The following is a 21,820-nucleotide window of genomic DNA, read 5'->3' as shown; positions in this document are numbered from 1 at the left end:
ATGCAGCATATTGATTAGCCGAGCAAGTTTCTAGAAGAGCAGGCACTAGAACTCAGATCTTCTGACTTCATCTCTCCCCCTTTTCTCACTCAGTTAACTATACTGTTCAGATGGAGAGCAGCAGAGATAAGCAGGAAGAGCAGTTAACACGATTTTATCACTACTCATAAGAGGAGGAAGAGAACAGATGCCAACAGGGAACAATTCCAATGTGTTATTGCTTCCATCCCCTTGCCAAGACCAGCACACAGTGGGGTGGCTTCAGATGGATGTGGGGCTGGGAAATAGCTTTCACACTCTGATTGAAGGCTCCCATCCCTCCAGTGCTCAAACTTATAGATGAGTTTGAGACAAAGAGCTGCCTGATCAGCTGCCTGGTAGATAACAGAATGCCCAAGATCAGGGAAATGAGGCTATTTTCCAAATTATCTGATGAAAAGGGAAGAATAAGGGGCAAGTACACAAGGACCTGAGCTCTGTTTCAACTTTTCAAGAAAGGGGGAGTGTGTAGTGTCAGGATCTGGATGTGCACACACACACACACACACACACACACACACACACACACACGCACACACACACACACTGAGGAGGGGGACACGGCATGATAGAGGGGAGGATGGAGCCATACCAGTTAAACTGGCTTTTAGCACCTCATAATGTTACATCATGAAAAATCTAGACAGATAGATTGCACTAAACATAGGATTAGTGTTAGACTTAGATCAAGAGCTTGACAGCATGAAACTAATTGAAGAAAATGAATCCAACCTTTATTTCTTTTTTTAATTACTATTGGTTTAGAAGTAGAAAAAGAATATACGTCCTACATTTGGTTTAGAGCTGAAGCTATATAGTTATAGTATAACTGTCATTGCTATTCCTCTTGCTCCCATTTTATGGAGTTCATTATTATAATAAAATCATTATAATTGTCACTGTTGGTCATTATTCATTTCATTCTTCTAATCTTTGGTTGCAGTGTAGTTCAGATAAAAATGTCCCTGGGTTAAGTGGTTATCCCACAACTATTCTTGTAGATTCAGTATTCTTTCAACCACTGTATCAAAGTTCTCCAGACTATTTAATAGAAATGTACAGAATGAATGATTTTTGTCATTGAACCAAAGTATGAAAAGGTAAATAATCTTCTGTATCTAAGCACTAGGTGGCTTCCTTTTGGAGGGTGGCTTTCTTCCGAATCCCTGTTCTATGTGCTTGCTAATGGAAGCAAAATGGTTCCCCCTTGAGGTAACTCACTTTGTGGTTGTTACAGCTTTTGTATCCAGAAGGAATGAACAAACTGTTACACGGGGGCTCAGATGCTTGTAGAAGTCTGGCGCAGCTCCTTCTAAGAATTCTGATTTCCCAGATGAGTGCCGCTAGGCAAGTGGTCTCTCTCTAGAAAGGAAATCCACTCTCCATCTTCGCTAGAGTTACAGCGAGTCCCTGTATTTGTAGTATTAAAAATGCAGGAGCTACTTCTTCTTTTTTATCTTGATCTCAGCCTCTGCTATCTCCTCCTTTGACGCTCCATTTCATCTCCACATGCACATTGTCCGTCTTCCACTCCTCTCCAAACTCTCATGATTCGTTCAGTGCATCAGGTCATCCACCAGGGGTCTGGGCAAGAACACGTCAAGTGGAAATGGTTTAAAAAGAAATGTATACTAGAAAGCTGGCTGTTCTTGGTTAGAGCCTAAGCGTTTCTTTTTTGCCAGTTCCTCTAGATGTCTGAAAGGTATGAAATGTCCCCTCAGCTCTTGGTGTTCTCCCTTTCAAATGACTTATACTTAATGCCTTTCGTTTACTTATACTTATTCGCTTGATATTTAAACAGCATCCACTAATAGAATTCCTTGCTGTGTCCCCCATTAGAATGGAAATTCCTCGTGAAGATGGATTGTTCATTCACTGTAATTCTATCCTTAGTGTCTAGCAACATGCCTGGAATGATGTGATTAAAAGCAAAAGAATTTACTCTGGAGTAAACAGAAATCCTTGTTCCAGATTTCAGTGACTTTTAGGAGATAGCGATGCTGTGAGTGGATAGCAAAAGCACTGAGCTTGGAGTCAGAAAGCCCTGGGATGGGATCCTGCCACAGATACTGTAACCCGAGGCAAGTCACTTGACCTCTTCCAGGGGCTCAGTTTTCTTCATCCCTGAAGGGAAAGGCTTAGACTAGAGGAAGGATACCCAAGCTGAAGTCTAGGAACTCATTTTGTCTTTAACATGTTGATTTTTCAATACATTTAGTTTCCTATGTACTTCAGTGGTATATGTCTTAAAACATCATTCCAAGAAAAGTATATATGGACCATCAAAGGAATCCATGACTGGACTAGGTGTCTTCCACAGTCCTGACTCTGGATCTGCTTTATACCACCTCCCTCACTTTGAAAGAGAGAAAACGAATTCCATGGGAGCTGATCCGTGGCTTGCAGCTAGTTAGTAGTAGATCTGCGGCAAGCATCATGAACCCAAGTCCGGGCTCCTTGACACCATATTTAATACTTGGCAATAAAGATCACATCAAAATCTGAAATTTGGTTTAAAAGCATGTTTTGGATCTATTGACAATACTACTTCCAGCCCAATGGTCTATTTCCTTACTAATTCCATGCTAAAATAGCCCCATAATAAGTATGGAAAAATCTATTAACTAAGAAAAGAGCTTTGAGAAAGATGCCATAGTAGTTGAGAGAAGGTAACTACCACTTCTGTTTTATGGGGGGGTTATCGGCAATTCCAATCAATATACTAATTTTGAAAAATGTATGTCCTATATATACAATGATGATCTTTTAAATGCCAGTTGTTCTTTTATTATTCAAATTTGAATGGTGTCTTTAGTCTTTAATTAAAACCATTTTGGCAAACCAGGAATTAGAAAACTTCCTCTAATACATATTTCTTAAATATGTTTAATTCTACTTTTGCTCAGACATCTAGCACTGAAAATATTACAAAGAGATCATAAATGTTTTGGATAGACATTTTGTTCTACTTACATAGATTTGTGGACATAGAAATTTCTGTTTTCCCAGATGTTTCAAGTCTCCCAAACTGGAGGGGATATAAGGAAAATTTTTAATATATTTTAAAATCATCTTTTAATCCCCAGTAGATGGCAGTGATGTTTTGGTTTTGAATTAGAGCAAAAATTAATTTGAGTTTATATTTTCATAAATATTCAATCATTATTTTCCATCTCCTCCTAGATATTCTTTTTTTCCTTTGTTTTCATGGCACTAATCTGTCCTGGTTCACTACCTTTCCCTGTCCCTTCTGAGAACTCCTTTTTAGTCTTATTTGATGCTTCTTCTACATGTCCCACACACACACACACACACACATACACACTAACTTTTGGTGTCTCTCAAAGTTCTGTCTCAGGTCCTTTTATCTTTTCTGGCTTTACGGACTCTCTTGGTCAACTTTATACAGAGAATTCTCAGGTCAGTCCTGAGACGTAACCACTCAATGTTTCTCCCCTGAAGTAGAGCACTCCATCTCCATGTGCCTCTTGGACCTTTCTGACTTGAAGTACCATAGACATTGTAAAGGCAACATGTCCAAAATAGAATGAGTTATCTTTCCCCACTAAAACTCTTCTCTTCTGAATTTCTCTCTTACCGTAGAGGGCCCCATCGTCCTAATTAGTGAGAATAGCAAGTTCAGCATCATTCCTAATTCTGCCCTTTGACTTACAAGATGTGTCGTTTGCCAAATACCATCCTTTCTATCCTTGTCAATAGCTCTTGCATATATCCCCTTCTCTCTACCTATAGAGCCACCACCATAGTTTAGGCATTTTTACTTCATCTATAGTCTCTTAACTGTTCTGAAGCTGAATAGATTTTTTTAAAATATAGATTTAGGAGTCAAGAGAAAAATAGAGAGGAAATGACATCTGATTTGTTGTATCAGACTATATGATGAAAGGATATATACATATAACTTTAGGAAAGTTTTTATATGACATATATATAAACTTTAGGATATATGTATATGTAGTAAAAGGAAGAGGAAAAAAGTGCCCTCTCAGAATCCTAAAATCCTCACTACAAAAGTAAAAGAGGCTAAAGGATTCAGGATGGTTTTGGTCTATTGTCATTCTCTGAGAAGAAGGAAATGAGAGAAATGGAGGGATATACGAGGAAAATTAGGAATCTATTAGAAAGGGGAAAAAAAAAAGATAAAGAGGCTAGCCCTTACTAGTTTATGTAATTTTATGTCAGTTTATGATCTAAAGCTATTTGAATGTGGAGTGGGGAATAGGGCAACCTACAAGTGAGAAAAGGGCAGCTAGGTGATACAGTGGACAGAGTACCATGACTGAAGTCAGAAGACTTTATCTGACTGAGTTCAAATCTGGCCTCAGACAATTAATAGCTCTGTGTTCCTGGGCCCATCACTCAGGCCTGTCTGCCTCAGTTCCTTATCTGTCAGATGAGTTGGAGAAAGAAATGGCACCCCTCCAGTATCTTTGCCAAGTAAACGCAAATGGGGACACAAAGAATTGGATGTAGCTGAAAAATGACTAAACCAGGACAGAAAAAATAGGTATCACAGAAGTTTAATTTTCATTTGAATTAGGTGAAGGAACATTGAACATATTCCCAATCACACACACATACATAAAAAGTATAGAATAGAAATACATTAATATTAATTGATAAATAGAAAGGCCAGTGACCAAAGAATCTGAGATGCATCCAGGGTAGATAAGGAATCTTAGAATCAATACTGTGAATTGGTTCCAAGGCAGAAGAGTGTTAAGGACTAGGCCATGGGGGTTAAGTGATTTGCCCAGGGTCACACAGTTGGGAAGTGTATCGGGTCAAATTTGAACCCTAAACCTCCCATCTTTAGGCATGACTCTCAATCCACTGAACCACCCACCTTCCCCTCCACCAGGATATTTTCAGGAGCTATTGAGAGCAACTATAAAGGAAATCAAGACAGATGTCAAAATGTGAAGAAATATTACTTATTGAAAGACCGTATCAATATAATAAAAATGACAAAACTGCTTATGTTATTTTACTTGTCTAGTATCATACCAGACTAATGAAGGATTATATGTAAAGCTATCAAAATAATAAGAAAAGATCAATGATTTTAAGGGAAATGTTCCCTTATTATTAAAAAAGGAATATAATTAAATATGGGAATCACAAGAATTTTGGCAAGAGAGAGAAAAAAGTGTACAGAAGGATGAGAGACAATTGGCTTTCACTCTTCACTCAAGTCTTCCTTGGTTTAAGGAGATATTTCCCGGGTTTAAATAGTAGCAAATGGCTTTTTCTGTCTTGCTCAGATATCAGCCTAGTCTGGCAGACTTCCTTAGGGAAAAGACAGTAACTGATGTGATAGCCCTACTTTGATCTCCACCTTGAGGTGTCTCAACACTTGGTGCCTATGCATGCCATTTGTTCTCCCTCCTTTGTCCCCCTGCCAACACCCTGAGACTGGGATACCCAAAGAAAGACTCTACATATTTGGCCTTCTTGTTTATTCTTTTCTGGTTTAGATAAAGAGTGGATTCTCTAATCCAGCCCAGGAGTTTAAGTAATGGGGATCCAGAGGGGTAACCCAGCATCCAAGCCCTAAGAAGCTGGGGACCCAGACTAGATACAGCCAGATCAACTTTGGACTTCCATTTGGTGGGGTCAATAATATTTAGGAATTGAGTTGTTAGTTATGTCCTCCCCACCCCCTACCACTACATTGATTTGGGGGGATTGTATCCCCGAGATATTGGGGAAAATATTTGTAGGTTCTTTCTATATCTCTATCTCTATTCTATATTTCTATATCTTTCTATATCTCTATAAATAACCTTTCTATAGCCATATATATGAACAAAAGCTGATTTGATAGTAAGAGAATAACGGTTCTAGTTACTAAATTCCACAAATGAAAGGAACATGGCTGATTGACGTTTTAGTCAATGGCAGAAAAGAAAGATTCTCCAATGGCTTCAGTACTGTAGAAAACTGTTCAGCTGTAGCAGTAACCTGAAGAAGTGAAGTTAAATGGAAACAATTTGGCCCTGAGTCAATCCTATTACACAGAATAAATCTGCCTTTTTAGAGCAGGCCAGGCAAGTCAGAAAGGCTAAGCTAGAAGAAGTTTTTCAGACTATTTATTCATTCCCTTCTTTCTTTAGTTTGGTGTTTGCCTCGCCTCCATTTCTCTTCATCTGGCATATCTTTTCCTAGACTCATTAGATATTCTCCCTTTGGTTCTTAGAAATACATCTAGTTTGTCTTCTAACTCTTCCACTTTAAGCTACTTTGTCTTTAGATGAATCATAGCCGACCTGAAAGTATTCATCTCCTCTCTGCCCGCAGACCTGTCAGTAATCTGCTGTGAATATCATATACCAGGGGACTAGCACTAATCCTTAAACCATTGAACAACTCTTCAGGAGGCCTAACATCTTCTGATCTCTCCTGTGTATTGGGAGGGAGAGAGGCGGTCCTAAGATTATTACTAATATTAGTGTTAGAAGGTAGTTTTGGAATTATAATGACAGAATTTAAATATATTCAATTCAATACTTCAAAAGATTTAAGATAATTGGTGTAGACATGCCCTCGGGGGGGGGGTTAATTTTGATGAGTCATCTCATTGGTTATGACCAAATGAAAAAATGATCACTAGTGACTAATCTGCTTGGGACTCTCTGACTCGAGCTAAGCTCTTTAATGGCACATTCCAGAGAGAACTGTGATGTGCCAGCTACACCAAAATGTCCAAGTACGGTGTTAGCATAGGTTGCAAAGGAATAAGGTTTTCACCTTTAATTGCTTTGATCTCATTTCTAACCATCGGCAATCCCGCTTTCCTGAAACAGTTTCCTATACAATTGATTTTCAGTTTCAATTCATTGATTCATCATATATAGAAAAATTTCCATTTGAATTAGTATACACTAGACTAGTCTTAGATAAAGGAGTTAAATTGCAAATAACAAAAGTCAGTAACTAGCACTTCATTCAGTAATCAATGGACCAAAAGAAAATTCAATTTTCCCCTCACCTCTTTTTTAAAGAAAGTATCTCGGTTGAATGCCTTCCTGGTTCAAAACTTTGTGCTGATGCTCTAAATTGTATACCTGAACAACTGTTTTGTGATGGAGAACCAAACTGTTCTGATGCTTCTGATGAAAACAGCACGACTTGCGGTAAGTAGTCTTCGGTGCGAGTTTCTATGTGTACATTTATCAGTTCTCACTATTGATTTATCAGCTCTACACTGCCCTGTTATCGTGAGTTCCTTGCCCTTGGGGCATTATTGATCTTGCCATGCCACGCCTCAACCTTGGACGATTTCCATCATCCACTTTGTTCCTTTGCTCCTCACTTTTTGGAGAAACTGGAGAAAATGACAAAATGGTGTGACTGATCTACTATAAATTTATGTCATGTATTCTCAACGGGGCCCTCCCTAAAACAAGACAATTATTTTATACCCCGCTAAAAGACCCACTATCTCATTTGTCACTCTCCATCATACCCACTCTCTCACCTATTTTTATTCTTTATCTATTGTTTGCTTCGTCACTACCAACAAAGTCCATGTCTCCTTCATTCTCAAAAAATCCTTATCTGACCCATCTCTCTTTGCTTGCTATTGCTTTATATCCTCCTCTCTTTTTCACTTTCTTTCCTTTCATTCTAAACTCTCTACTTAAGCCTTCAACCTCAATATTCAACGAAAAAGTCTCTTTCCAAAGTTAGTAATGATCTCTTAATTGCTAAAATTGGGCTTTCCCCAATCCTCACCTTTATCAACCTCTCTACAGTCTTTGCAGTGTGGATTTTCTTGATATTCTCTTCTCTAGAGGTTGGCAGGACACTACTCTCTACTGGTTTTCCTATCTGAATGTTCCTCTGCCTCCTTTGGTGGATCTTTGCCCAAGTCATGTTCAGGACATATCCATGAGTATCTTCCAGGGTTTCATCCTCACCCCTCTTCTCTTCTTCCTATATACTAATTCCAAAAAGGAACTCACTGTCTTTTCCCCAAACCATTCCCCTCTTACTAAATTCCTTATTACTGTTAAGAGGCACTGGAGTAACCCAATGGCACCTGGTCTTCCACTAGCAATAGTATATCGGGATCCCCTTCGATCTCTTTCTAACCAGGTATTCAATTGTCTTACTGTCTCTGGGAGGCAAAAACCATTGGTAAATTGTTGCTTCTGCTGCTGCTGCCACCATCACTTCCAAGTCCCATAGCTAGTCCCAACTTCAGTGTCACAGATATCTTTTTGAATTTTTAAGTTGTCCTGGGAAGGAAAAATGTCTCCCCCCCCCCCCATCTTGCATTGGCTATACCACTTTAGAATACAATGTGACTAATTATTTTTAAAATTGTTAGTGGGGGCAGTGTTGAGAGAGGTCAGTGGAAATAATCCCTTTGTTCTGCCATCTTGATTCTCCAAGTACTTTTCATTTAGTAGATACTGGATAAAATGGTTGTCTCTTTAAAATTAAGTTTTAGGAATACCTTTTGTTCCCTACATCATTATAGTTATCTCAAGTAGCCTTTTCCTCTTCCTCCCAGAGAGACATCTCATATAATAAATAGTATTTTAGGAGGGGAAAAAGCACAACTGATCAAAGCATTGAAAAGTTCTGAAAACCTTTACAATGTGTGACACTCCTAGATCTCTCCTTTCTTGTCTCTTCATTCAAGTCCTCCTGATCTTCATGATTCCGTATCACTTACTTTTGATTTTCAAGTGGGTTAGTTTACCAGATGATTTGTTTTCTTGGCTCTCCTTTACTCTCCTCATGATCAATTCATACAAAGCTTTGCTTCCATGCATTCATTTTTCAGGGCACAGTAATATTCCAGTTCATTTCTATGTCCCAGGTTAGTCCTTCCCCAATTAATGAGCATCTATTTATTTCCAGTTCCGGGCTATCACAGAAAGGGCTGCTCTAAGGATTTTGGGGTATACGTATGGGCACTTTCTGCTCATCAAGGTCTTCCTCAAGGCCTAAGGTCAATAACGGGCCTCTGGTCCAAACTGTATGGACAGTTGAGTGATTTTCTTTGCATCATTCAAAATGACTCTCCAAAATGGTTGTACCATTTCATAGCTCCATCAACTACGGAGTAACTGGTCCACAGTTCTACAACTTCTCAAATATTTATTGCCGTTTTAAATTCCAAATCATTTCCAATAACGGGAAGCCTCGGAGCATTTTGCTTTGCATTTCCCTGCTCAGCTGTGATGGACAGCTGCTTCATGTGGTTGTGAAGACTTAGCCGATTTTCCTTTGAGATTGCTTCTAGTGTGAAAATGTAACACGAGTCCGTGAAGACAACTTGGGGCTTTCAAAGCAGGGATCTTACTTCGGCCCTCTGAACGCGCTCTGTGAGGCCATGTCTGGAATTCTCCCCACAGCCTCGCCTGCAGACAGACGTTATAGGAGTTGGGAGCTATTCCGAGGACTATTTCTCTTGGCCGCCTCCTACCCAGACTAACGTCATCGTCGTCCTCTAAATCACAGGGGCTGGGGAAAGGCTTAGGACCAGGTGTGGGACTGGGATAACGGAAGGAAGCGGGGCTCTTTGGCTTCCAAATCGTGGAGAGAGGAGGCGGCCAAGAGAGGGCTGGCTCACCGGGGCGTGGGAGGAGGACGTGGCCCAGAGACTGCGGGCAATGGTGGAGAGCTGGCGGGGGAGCCCCAGTGCACACCCAGGGTCGGGTGTGGGGCTGATCAGGAGAGCACCAGCGTGCCAGAGCCAGGAGGAGGCTTGTGAAGGGAACAACCATCCATCCGCATATGGCGGGCGCCTTTTCCTTCTCTGGCCCGTTTTTTATTATTGAGTAAGTTAATGAAAATTAAGATTCATTCTCCAGAGAACTCTCATCTTAACAGTATCCTGAAACCACTTGGCCACATTAGATATGACACACGCTGGGTATCAAGCCCTTATCGGGAAAATAGGACACAGCGAGATTCGCCTATGGATCACTTCCCTTCTTAGCCTGAGTACATTCATTTGGTCAGTGCAGAAGGTGTTCAATTTCAGGCAATAAAATGCATTTATTTCATCCTTTGTAGAAGCATCCATCTCTGTTTGGTTAAAAATAATCTATTCAAAGCTGTGAGGATATGATATTACTTTTCTGGTTTGTTTTACACAACTTTAAATATTCATATCATAATTTATAATCTATTGTGAAATGTAGAAGGTGTGGCCGAAGCCTCATTTTTTAAGCCCTCACCTTCCATTTTAGAATCAATACTGTGTATTGGCTCCAAGGCAGAGCAGTGGTTGGGAACCCATGACCTCCCATCTCTAGGCCTTGCTCTCTACCCACTGGGCCACCAGCTGCCCCCCAAGCCTAATTTCTGCCACACTCCTTACCAGTTTCCCCAGAAGTTTTAAGAAGGAATTTCTATTTATCAAGCACTATATTATACTTTTTCGGAGGGCAAAAATCTTTCTATTACCTAAAGCAAAGAACGATAAAGCACAAAAAGAAAACTCTTGATTAATATCAGTAATGAGTACTGACGCAAACATTTTAGACAAAAGAGTCAGATTGCAGATACTGTGACCAAGGGGGATGCATGTCAGAGGGGCAAGGGTAGTTAAGAAAATATATCATATTTAAATATAAAATATATTCACTATATTAAGAAAATAATACAATGAATCTTAGTAAAATCAAAGCATCCAAAACCATATGTTTATCTCACTAGAAGCAAAAAAAGCCTTTGACTCTTTCTACTCTTTTATGCTAAAAAAAATTAAAACTGTCACTGTTTTGTTTTATTGCATTACTTATTCACATGTTGTGAGAGTTTGGTTTATATTTTCCTACATCTCTCTATAATTGTTTGTTATAATTTCCCCCCTCTTCAGCTATAAACATCAACACTACAGTCTTTCAATTACTTTACCTTAATTTTTAAAAAGTGGCCTTCTTCTCTTCTCTCATTTTTTTAAACCCTTATCTTCCATCTTGGAGTCAATACTGTGTATTGGTCTCAAGGCAGAAGAGGGGTAAGGGCTAGGCAATGGGGGTCAAGTGACTTGCCCAGGGTCACACAGCTGGGAATATCTGAGGCCAGATTTGAACCCAGGACCTCTCATCTCTAGGCCTGACTCTCCATCCACTGAGCTACCCAACTGCCCCCTCCTTCTTCTCTTCTATTCCCCCCACCTATCTATGACGGGCTCAGAATGATCATTCAGCTTTTTTTTCAAACATGTTGGGAAAGAGAGACAATGCCCTTATTTTAGTGAGGGAAAATCAATCAATCAGTATTTATTAAGAACCTACTTTATGCTAGGCATTCACTGTGCTAAGTAAGCACTTTACAGTTATTATCTTGTTGGATACTCACAATAAGGTAAGAACTACTTTTATCCTTATTTTGCAGATGATGGAACTGAGGCAAATAGAGTTAAGTGACTTGCTCCAGGTCTCACAGATGGTATCTGAGGCTAAATTTAAACTTATCCACTATGCCATTTTGCTGCCAACATTTGTCTTCTCTGAATTTTCCCTCTTCTAAGCTAAATATCGCTCATTCTTTCCATTGGTCCTAATATGGCATGGATTTGAGGGTCTTCATCTTCCTGGTTGCTCTCCTCTAGATAATCTCTAATTTATGAATATTATTATTAAAATGTGGCAACTAGAACTGAACAAAATACTTTGGAGGAATCTTACCAGAGCTGAATATGCCAAAGGTATTGTCTGTTCTTGGAAGCTATGTTTCTCTATATTGGCTTCTTTGGCTGCTGGCTCAGATTTAGCTTAAAATTGAGTAAAAATCCCTTAATTTTCATAGACAAACCACTGTTTAACCATGCCTCCTTGGCTTGTATTTGTGAAGTGGATTTTTCTTAAACTTGAATATCAAATTTCACATTTTCCCCTACTTAGCTTAACATCAAAATCTGTTTGGGGGCCCTGACGTGGTCAACTTAGTTAGTAATTTAAATTCAGAATTGTTATCCAAGTTGATGAGGGTGCCGTGTATTTCTCTCAATAACTTCAGAAAGTAAGAATTTGATGGAACCGTATAAGTGTCAATTACCTCGATGCCAATATTGTCAATGGATTCTATTGGGTCAGTTTCATTCCCAAGTTATTCATTTCATTTTTGAAATGGATAGTATATGAAGATGATCGCTAAAGGCAGATCAACCTCAAAATCACTTTTCAAAATGATCAAACTTTGAAAACTTTATACAGATTCCATAAACATTTTCCCACGATTTCCTTATCCCTTGTATCACAGATAATTTTTAAGTGTTCACACACACACACACACACACACACACACACACACAAAATGATGAAGGGGCTTGAATGGAAAATTGATTATTTTTATAATGTCCAATGAATTGATTTCATGTAGGCTCATCCTGTCCTTATATAGTACTTCTAAGTACTATATAAGTACTATAAGTACTAATACATGAGGGATGCTGGTTTGGGAGCATATGCTCCCTGCAATGATGGATATCATATGTTCTGAATGGACTAGTTGATGGTCCTCATGAGTTGTTGGAGCTAAACGAATCATTATCATTGCAATACAACTAGCAGCTTTGTTTAAAAATGCAATCTAAGCCTTTTGTCAGAAATGACCTCAATAAGAACAATCTTTAGGGATTTCTCTTCCCTTTCTAGTTGTCAGTCCCACTTAGCTAATCTTGATTTGGTATTTAACACTCCCCAATTTCCTCTAAAAAAAATGGTAAGTGTGAGCATCATAGATCAGCAGATAAGGCTGATAAGGGAAAGGAAGCAGAAGACCCAAATAAGAAGGGCAAGAAAAATGATGAAATAATTTGGATTCTTAACATCTCCGTTATCTAACATGTTTACTAAGCAAATAATCAATATATATTGAGGCAATTGCACATTGTGAGGACCACTTTGCATTGACGCATGTTTACGATGCCATGCTAAAAGAAATACAAAGGAATTTGTGATATCTGACACTTCCCACAAGGATTTTATATACCCTTGGAGAACAAAATGTACCTACACATGGACGGTTAGCTAGCAATGAAAGATAAATAAATGCCGTGTTAGTAGCACAGGTAATAAATTCGGTGGAAGTGTTCACTACTGGCTAGTGCAGCTAGAGAAAGGTTTTGGGGGTATAGGACTTGAAAGAGAATCTGAAGGATGCAGAAAAGAAACAGGTTTTGTGTATATCACTAGTGGAAAGGCTAGAAAGATAGGTTGGATGGATTCACTTAGAGGCTACCGGGAATGAAACAAGCATTTATTAAGCACCTGCTACGTGTCAGGCACTGAACATTTTACAAATATGATCTTGAACCTGAGAAATAGATACTGATTTTACAGTTGAAGAAACTGAGGCAGAGAGAAGTTAAATGACTTGCTCAGGGTCACACAAACTAGTAAATGCTTTAAGTCAAATTTGAACTCAGGTCTTTCTTACTTCAGGTCTGATGCTTTATTCACTAAGGATCAGTAGTTACTAAAAATGACACAGTGCTTTTCTTAAGGAAACCATAATCCAATGAAAATAATTTAAAAATTGGGGAGATATTTCTAGACATGACTGACATATTAATTTCCCTTTTTTTGTAGCTACAGTTTGTGATGGAAATTTTATGTTGACTGGATCCACTGGATATTTTCATTCATTCAATTATCCAGGACCTGAAAACTCAAATCACTTTTGCCAGTGGGTTATACGGTATGTAATATAATATTACTTCTTAAGTAAAGAACACAATTTTTGTCATAATGTTACTCATTTTGTTACATTTTTATTTTCAATGGAAATGAATCCTATTCTAGCAAATGTTACTCTTTATTTTATTTTAACTTATTTAACTTATTTTAACCCTTAAAATAAGCATTTCCTCCTTCATCTTTAACCTACTAGTGCCTAGGAAAAAGGCTATTTTACTGATCTCGACCTCTTCTATTATTACTTTAAGAAGAGAGCAAATCAGATATTATGCAGGTAGGGACAGTCAATTGCTACATACCTAATTCTGTTTATAGTACTTTGAATTTGGTAAGAGTCTACTACAACGATCTGTTTCGAGTCAGTTTAATAGCTGGAAACTTTTTCAACATTTGCTGTTATATTTTGACTCTCAATCTGTTCAGCCATTTATACACTTGAGACCTAAGCTATTAATTGGATTGCCAAATAATATGGCCAAAATCAAGTCAGGAGAAATGGCTTGTTTTATTTTGTTCTTTTAATAAGAAAATTGTATTAACTGGGTTTCTATTTCATCTACTTATTCAGTGCTTAATAACTATCATGAATGAAGAGACAATTAGGATAAGCTGGCTTGGGCTCAACAAATAAATAACAGAAAATAAACTGCTACATGGATTCTTACAGAAATGTAACTCTTGTTAATTCAAAAGCAGATGCTTCATTGTGACATGGAGATAATCTTGGGTTTTCAAATTTTATGCCAATGGGGAAAAAGCTCTAGTAGATTTTACCATACTGAAAAGACTGCATTTATTGTCTGAGGAACAGACTATTTCCGTACCCCTAATGCCAACTTCCTTAAGAGAAGCTCATCACAAGCATTTTGGTGCTTCATAAAACAAAGAAAATATAAGAAAGTCCTTAGTGCCTTTCTGCTCCTGCAGTGACAGCACTATAGTGGCAGAAAATTGAGCAGAATATACCAAGGATCAAACAATTTTTAAACTATCTCTAAATGTCAACTGAGCTCTGGGAGCCCTGAAATGGAGGCCTTTGTCCAATGTCCAATAAATGGATATAAAAGTGGAGGAACAAAATAATAGCAAAAGACATTAGGAAAAAAGAGTTTGCAGCTAAATGGAAGAATGGCTCACAGGTTCCCAAAATAAGAGTTGTTACAGCTTTTATTATCAGGCAAATTGTTTCAAAATACCATCTTAATAGAGGAACATGATCATTACCTGCGACAATGCTCATAATAAGCATTTTGCAAATGGGTTAAGTTCATTTGGAATGATTTATGTTTTAGTACATTATATTAGGTTTATTAAGATAATTGCAAATTAAATGCCAAAGTAGGTTATTACAGAATATGGAGAATGAGTGAGGATGATGAGCAAAAGAACTGGATAAAGCTATTCAAATTAAACCAACATGTACTGTAATACTTAGTAGCTTCAGTGCAAAGATGAGTATAGGAAACAACAGTGAACAGTATGTTGGAAAATATGATTCAAGTAAGAAACCAGCTAAAGTTAGTATGAGGTTGAGGTTCAGAGTTCTAAAACTCAATCCCAAATCCCAAATATCTCATATAAGATGACAAATTCAAGCCTAGCATACATTACGAATTGTAGACTCTTGAAAGAATATAATTGTTCTTCTTTTTTAGAGTGCAACAAGGCTTTTCCATTAAGCTGAAGTTCAGTTCTTTTGATATATATTACTCAGACATATTAAATATTTATGAAGGTATAGGACCAAATAAAACATTAAGAGGTAAGTTGATACTATGTCTAAATCTATTTTTGAGGTGAATTCAACATATTTAATATCATTTTATTACTTTTAATCTTTTTAAATTAAATTTAATATTTATGTTGTACTTCTGATCGTTTAAAGGAACACATTAATGTGTCTATAATTTAAAGTCAAAGGAATCCATTATTATATAGTACTTTTAAGTCAGAGAATTGCTATTAATCATAAACAATATTGTTAAATATTTGAAGTGAGGAATTTATGAAATAATTATAATTTTACCTAAGATTGTTACCAACAGTTTCATTTTTTTAAAAACCCTTACCTTCTGTCTTGGAGTCAATACTGTGTATTGGCTCCAAGGCAGAAGAGTGGTCAGGGCTAGGCCATGGGGGACAAGTGACTTGCCCAGGGTCACACAGCTGGGAAGTGTCTGAGGGCAGATTTGAACCTAGGACCTCCCATCTCTAGGCTTGGCTCTCAATCCACTGAGCTACCCAGCTGCCCCCAACAGTTTCATTTTTTAAAAATTCTTTACTGCCCATGAAATACAATTTCTGTGGGAAGAACTTTCTAACTGTTTGAGTTGGCCATTAATGGAACAAGCTCTCTTAGAAATCAATGTGCTCCTTACTACTAGTGATATTCAAACATAGGTTGGTAGATACTATAGGTTAGAGATGCTATAGAAGAGATTCCTGCCCTGAGGGAGAAATTAGACTAGATGGCTTCTACGACCTTTCTAACTACGATTCTTGATGACTCTACTTTGGAAAAGTTATCACATCATACCTTAAGAATCTCTGAGTGAACTTCCAGGCCATCTGGTCAAAAAGATGGAGGACTGCACATTTTCTCTGATCCTCACAATCTCTCAAATCTCTTCAAGACAGAAATTTTACATATGCTGAAGAGAAATCAACTTTAGATGTCTCCATTGTCTAGGACACCAAGAACCAAAAAGATGTTTTTAAAAACACAAATAATTTACATCTAATAAGCTCAGTTCCATCTCCTGTCCCACTGCCTACCATGCTACTGGCAACAAATCTGCACTAGCCAAAGCAAACCCACAGACATAACACAACTCCGTACCACATTACTTCTCCTTCTTGCCAAGCTCTAAACTGCACAAATTCCCTAAGGTCTGGATAGCCAATACCATAGCAGCATTCTATACTATAAAAATTATTTGCAGGAGATCCCAGAGAAAGAGGAGAATTTGTTTGGGCTTAAAATAAAGTGACTAAATTCCTCAAAAACTCCCTGGCCCCAGCCTTGGAAACCCAAACTCCAAATGATAAAAATCAATTCAAGTTGCAATAGCAGCAGGGTGGAAGCACTCCATACTGCCAGGCTAGAGAATGGAGAAACAAAACAGGACAGGGAGTCATTTGTGGAGGGCTATGTGGCAACCTACTATCCCTGAAAGAGCCCAGAACCCAGTTGGGGCCAGTTCTGTCCACTCAAAAGTCTCTTGGGTTAGATACTTAGGCTGGTGAACTATGAATTGCCCAATGTGGGAGGAGGTTTTAAGATCCAGTCCCTAAGGAAATGATTGTTATTAGGGAGAGAGTAAAGAAGAGGAGCGACTGAAAAAATAAGGAGGGTGGAAAAAAAGAATGAAGATTTCAGGAAGAAGAAAACTCAACAACCAGTCAAACATTCATAGCAGAACAGAATATGGTGTCCAGAGATAGTAAATGAGTTTCAGGAATCTACAAGAGAAGGTGATTCACTACTTAATGGGGTAGAAGATCTTATGGATTTTGAGAATAACGGGTGAGATTAAAAATGTTAAGAGGCAATAATCCTGAGTATTAAATTATTTATTAACTGATTAGTCTATATGAATTAATTTGGTCAAAAGATTCAGTAAACAGAAGACCCTGGTTCTTTTGTATGAATACAATTTGGGAATTCTGGTGAATAGCCAATGGGGAGGTGGTCCATCAAAACTCGCAACTGGTCTTGTGTCCTCCAACTACTTTGGAGAGAGATCAAGCTCTGCCCAGTTAAGATTGACTTTTGTATTGTTTCTTAATGAGAATTGAGGAATGTGATTTTGCTATGTGCAGGTACATCTTGCATATGCTGGGAAGATCTAATAATTTCCTTTTCTCTCTACTAGGCTGTAGGGTGGGGTATTCCTTGAAGTTCTGAGCAATGAGGGAATGAGTACAGAGATCAAGGAAATTATTTAAGCCTTTAAATTAGAATCCAGGTACAAAAATAGTTCAATATATTTTTAAAGGTCCTTTCAGATGAAATTACAGAGCCTTTGTTCTTTAAAAATTAAAAGGTTAAAAGAGAAATAAGAATTGCGAGTGCAGAATTTATGTGGTCTGTACAACAGAAATAATTGATAGGATAGAAAAACTTGAGTCTCTGATGGCAAATCTTCCCAAAGAAACAATAGAAAGGATAATTTATTGGAAACTCAAATACTGGAAATATTAGAAACTCAAATATTGGAAACTCAAAAACTCAAAAAATGGAAATGAAGGATAATGTAAGGACATAGCACTAAGAAGGGAGAAATCATAACTTTTTTTTAAAAAGCAATGTTAAAGGCAATAGAGGAAAATATAAACCTTATTCTTACAGGTTCCAATGTGAATGGATCAAGGAATTCAATAGAACAAAAAAGAGTGGCAAATTGGTTAAGAAAATAAAATCCTACAATCTATATTTACAAGAATTTTAAAAACAGACATATAAAAAATAAAACTAAGGGGGTAGGAAAAATGCACTATTCATCAAATGAATCCCAAAAAGCAGAGTTGCAATCATGTTATCTGACAAAGCAAAAACCAAACAAACAAACAAACAAACCCAAACCCCAAAGATTAAAAAATGAAAAGGATGACATGAGGAAATTATGTTATACTGAAAGGAACCATTGGCAACAAGCCCATATCAATAATAAACCTATGCCCTCTAAATGTCTTAGCATCCAAATTAATAAAAGAATAACATCTGAACTATGAGAAGATATATACAATAAGCACAATAATAATAGGAGACTTCACTTGCCCTTCAGTTTTTGATGTCTAACAGAAAGACAAACAAAAAAGATAATATGATACTAAACAAATTACTGGCAAAGGCAAGCTAAAAGTGAAGACTTATGACATCTTCTAAAGGGGACTGAAAATGAATATACACATTTCTTAGTACCACATGGAACATTTTTTAAAAAAATGACCATGTATCTGTTGGTGATGGAATAGTATTGTGCTCAAAGGAATAATAAAGTGGAGGAATTCCATGGAGACTGGAACGACCTCCAGGAGCTGATGCAGAGTGAGAGGAGCAGAACCAGGAAAACATTGTACACAGAGACTGAAACACTGTGGTACAATTGAATGTAATGAACTTCTCCATTAGTGGTAATGCAGTGATCCTGAACAACTCGGAGGGAGAAAGAACACTATCCACATTCAGATGAAAAACTGTGGGATTAGAAACACAGAAGAAAAACAACTGCTTGATTACATGGGTCGAGGGGGATATGTTTGGGGATATAGACTCTAAATGAACATCCTAGTGCAAACATCAACAGCATGGAAATAGGTTCTGATGAAGGACACATGTAATACCCAGTGGAATTTCATGTTGGCTATGGGAAGGGTGGGTGGAGGGGAGGGAGGGAAACAATGTGATTATTGTAACCAAGGAATAATGTTCTAAATTGACCAAATAAGTTAATTTTTTAAAAAAATTGGCCATGTGATAAGGCACAGATATTATAAACAAGTATAAAAAGACAGAGAAATTGTGTTCTTTATAGACCATAAGGAAATGAAAATAATCATTTTTTCAGTGACCACTAACAAAAGACACCTACTCAAATGGAGAATTAACATGAAATCCTAAATAACAAATGAATTAAAAACAAATCATAGAACCAATGAATAATTTTGTGAAAGAAATTCAAAAGAATGAAGCAAAATTTCAGATTTAGGTCATGCAACTAAAGAAGACTTCATGGAAAAAATCATATCCCTGCAAATATACATTCACAAGGGAAAAAGAGAAGACTAATGAATTAAATGCACTCTTTAAAAAAATGAGAAAGCTAAGAATAAATGTAAAAGAAGAGATATTAAAAATAACATGGGGAAATATATGTATAACCTGGAAACAAAAAACCCTCAGAAAATCATAAAAGTATTAAATAAGAACTGCTTTTTAAAAGAGTAATAAATTGATAAACATCTAACAGAAAATAAAATCAATAAATTAGTAAATAAGCAATGTAAAATCATGAAAAAGGCAGAAAAAATAAAATCAGAATCTCGTATATAATTTTATCATAATAAAACTAAGGTAAAAAAGAGAATTATGTTAAAAAATATAAAATATCCCAGGTATCTGAAAACCAGATAGAAACTTAGCTAGATGTAAAGGAACTAGCAAAGAAAAAACCCCACAGAACTCCTGGTCCTGATGATAACTGCATCAAGTTTTTAAAGAACAGTAAGTATTCATACTCTACCAATTATTCTTAAAAATTGAAAATGAACCTTACCAGAATCATGTCATATGATAAATATAACCCTAAATATCTAAATCTGGAAAGGACAAAACAAAGAAGTTAAGTAATGGATGTTGATTCAAGAATGTTCTACAAAATCCTGACAAAGAAATTACACTAATCTATATAAGAGAGAGAGACAGAGTTGGGAAAGGTAACTCAGTTTTGTCTCCTTGGGGACTGAGTATATCTCCTCAGAGTGGGCCTGGAAGGTGGAGGTTAACTTAGAGGCAAGAGCTTCAGTGAAATGACTCACTGCCTCCCATCTTGGTCTCAGGTATTGTTGAGAGGCAGGACAGACTTGGGTCCTTCCAATACCCTAAATGCCACTTCTTTCCCTTAAGACCTGAGATTTCTCCTCAGCCCAGGAGAAAAGATTGCTCTTTGGATCTAGCTATTGGATTTCTAGGGTTTAAGCTAACCCTCCTGTTTGGGAAGAGGTATAGTTCCCCCAAAATCTTTAGTCCCCTTCCTCAGTGTCAGAAAATAGGCAGACCAGATCTAAGTAGTGATACTTTAATAGGGATTACTCAGGGAAAGGAGAGATGAGGGTATTTGGTGAGGAAAGTGGGTAGCAGGAATCCCTATGGACTGGCAGACTGACCTCCCCCCCAAATCTCCGGGGTCTAGGCTATCAGCCTTGATCCCTCTTTTAGTCAGCTGCTGGTTTGTCCCTGCTCCTGATCCAATCTAGTTAGAAAATGAAGTTCAGGACAAGTTGGGGAAAGGGAAGTGGAGAATAATCTTAGGAGAGGATTTTCTCAGTAGTTGGCTTCTTTCAAAGTCCAGTCTACAATATTTGAGCTTAATAAGAGATTTCAGGGGTTTACTAGGAAACAGTTGATGTCCAGAGGGACCTCCAGTCTCAAAGATCTTCTTCTCAAGCTCTCAGCTGGAGGAGGAGAGTTGAGCTGATTGTTTCTGAGTTCTCACAGCTTCTGTTCTCTCACTGGAATCTTGAGTTTTTTCCTTCTGCTCTTCCCCCACATGGATTGCTCCTTGCACTACTGGATCTGATTTCTCTCTTTTGCAAATTCCTCTCTTACATATGGCACATAAATGTAGTGGAATATTATTGAGATTTAAAGAAATTAATATTGTTGAATGTTCAAGAAATTATGTACATGATGACTATCTAGAAGTATGGAAGGATCTACATTAATTGATACAGAGTGAAGTAAGCAGACTCAAGAAAACAATATTCACAAGGACTAGATCTAGAAAAAACAATCACACACACAAAATAAAAAATGAAAATAGCAAAATTATCAAGCTCAAGCATAACTTGAATGAAGAGATATGAGAAGATACCCCTGCCCCCAATCCATCCTTTCATAGAGGTGGGAAGTCAACAGATAATGAAGATGATGCATGTTTTCATTTTCATGTTTTCTCAACATATTGATCAGATTTGTTGGTTTTTCCTCTATTTTTCTTGGTTTTGCTTTTTAAAAAAACTATATGGAATGACTCCCTGGAATTGTGAGACTGAGGAACACTGGAAAAACATGATGCAATAAAAAACAGAAGACATCAGTGAACACTTATTTTAAAAAAGAAAATGATTGACTCCTGTTTGTGTGGTACATTGTGTCACTATACTAATTCTTAGCTGGAGTACATTGCTATTAACATACACTTGCAAAGGAAGTGAGCCTGGGAGAAAGAGAAAAAGTACATGTGTTCCAAAAATCTGAGGAACACAGACCCTATCTGACCCCATTAGTATTTTACATCCTCTTTGCGTCTTCCTCTGAACTTTGCTCACTCTCTTATTTAAGCTTGCCAGATCATTTTCTGCCAATC

At 37.5% G+C, this 21,820-nt stretch overlaps 1 protein-coding gene across 1 annotated transcript in view; it reads left to right on the top strand.

Annotated features, from left to right (window-relative positions):
* TMPRSS15 (transmembrane serine protease 15) overlaps positions 1-21,820 on the top strand; it is a 140,900-nt gene that overhangs the window by 51,028 nt on the left and 68,052 nt on the right. Inside the window, exons 6-8 of the mRNA XM_056825876.1 lie at positions 7,069-7,196; positions 13,623-13,731; positions 15,386-15,492. Of these exons, the coding sequence (XP_056681854.1) occupies positions 7,069-7,196; positions 13,623-13,731; positions 15,386-15,492 (344 nt within the window). The remainder of the gene's footprint in view (positions 1-7,068; positions 7,197-13,622; positions 13,732-15,385; positions 15,493-21,820) is intronic.

Source organism: Monodelphis domestica, chromosome 4, assembly GCF_027887165.1.
Source record: "Monodelphis domestica isolate mMonDom1 chromosome 4, mMonDom1.pri, whole genome shotgun sequence".
Lineage (NCBI taxonomy): Eukaryota > Metazoa > Chordata > Mammalia > Didelphimorphia > Didelphidae > Monodelphis > Monodelphis domestica.
Note: the sequence above shows the minus strand (reverse complement) of the source record. Positions and strands in the feature narration are given on the sequence as shown.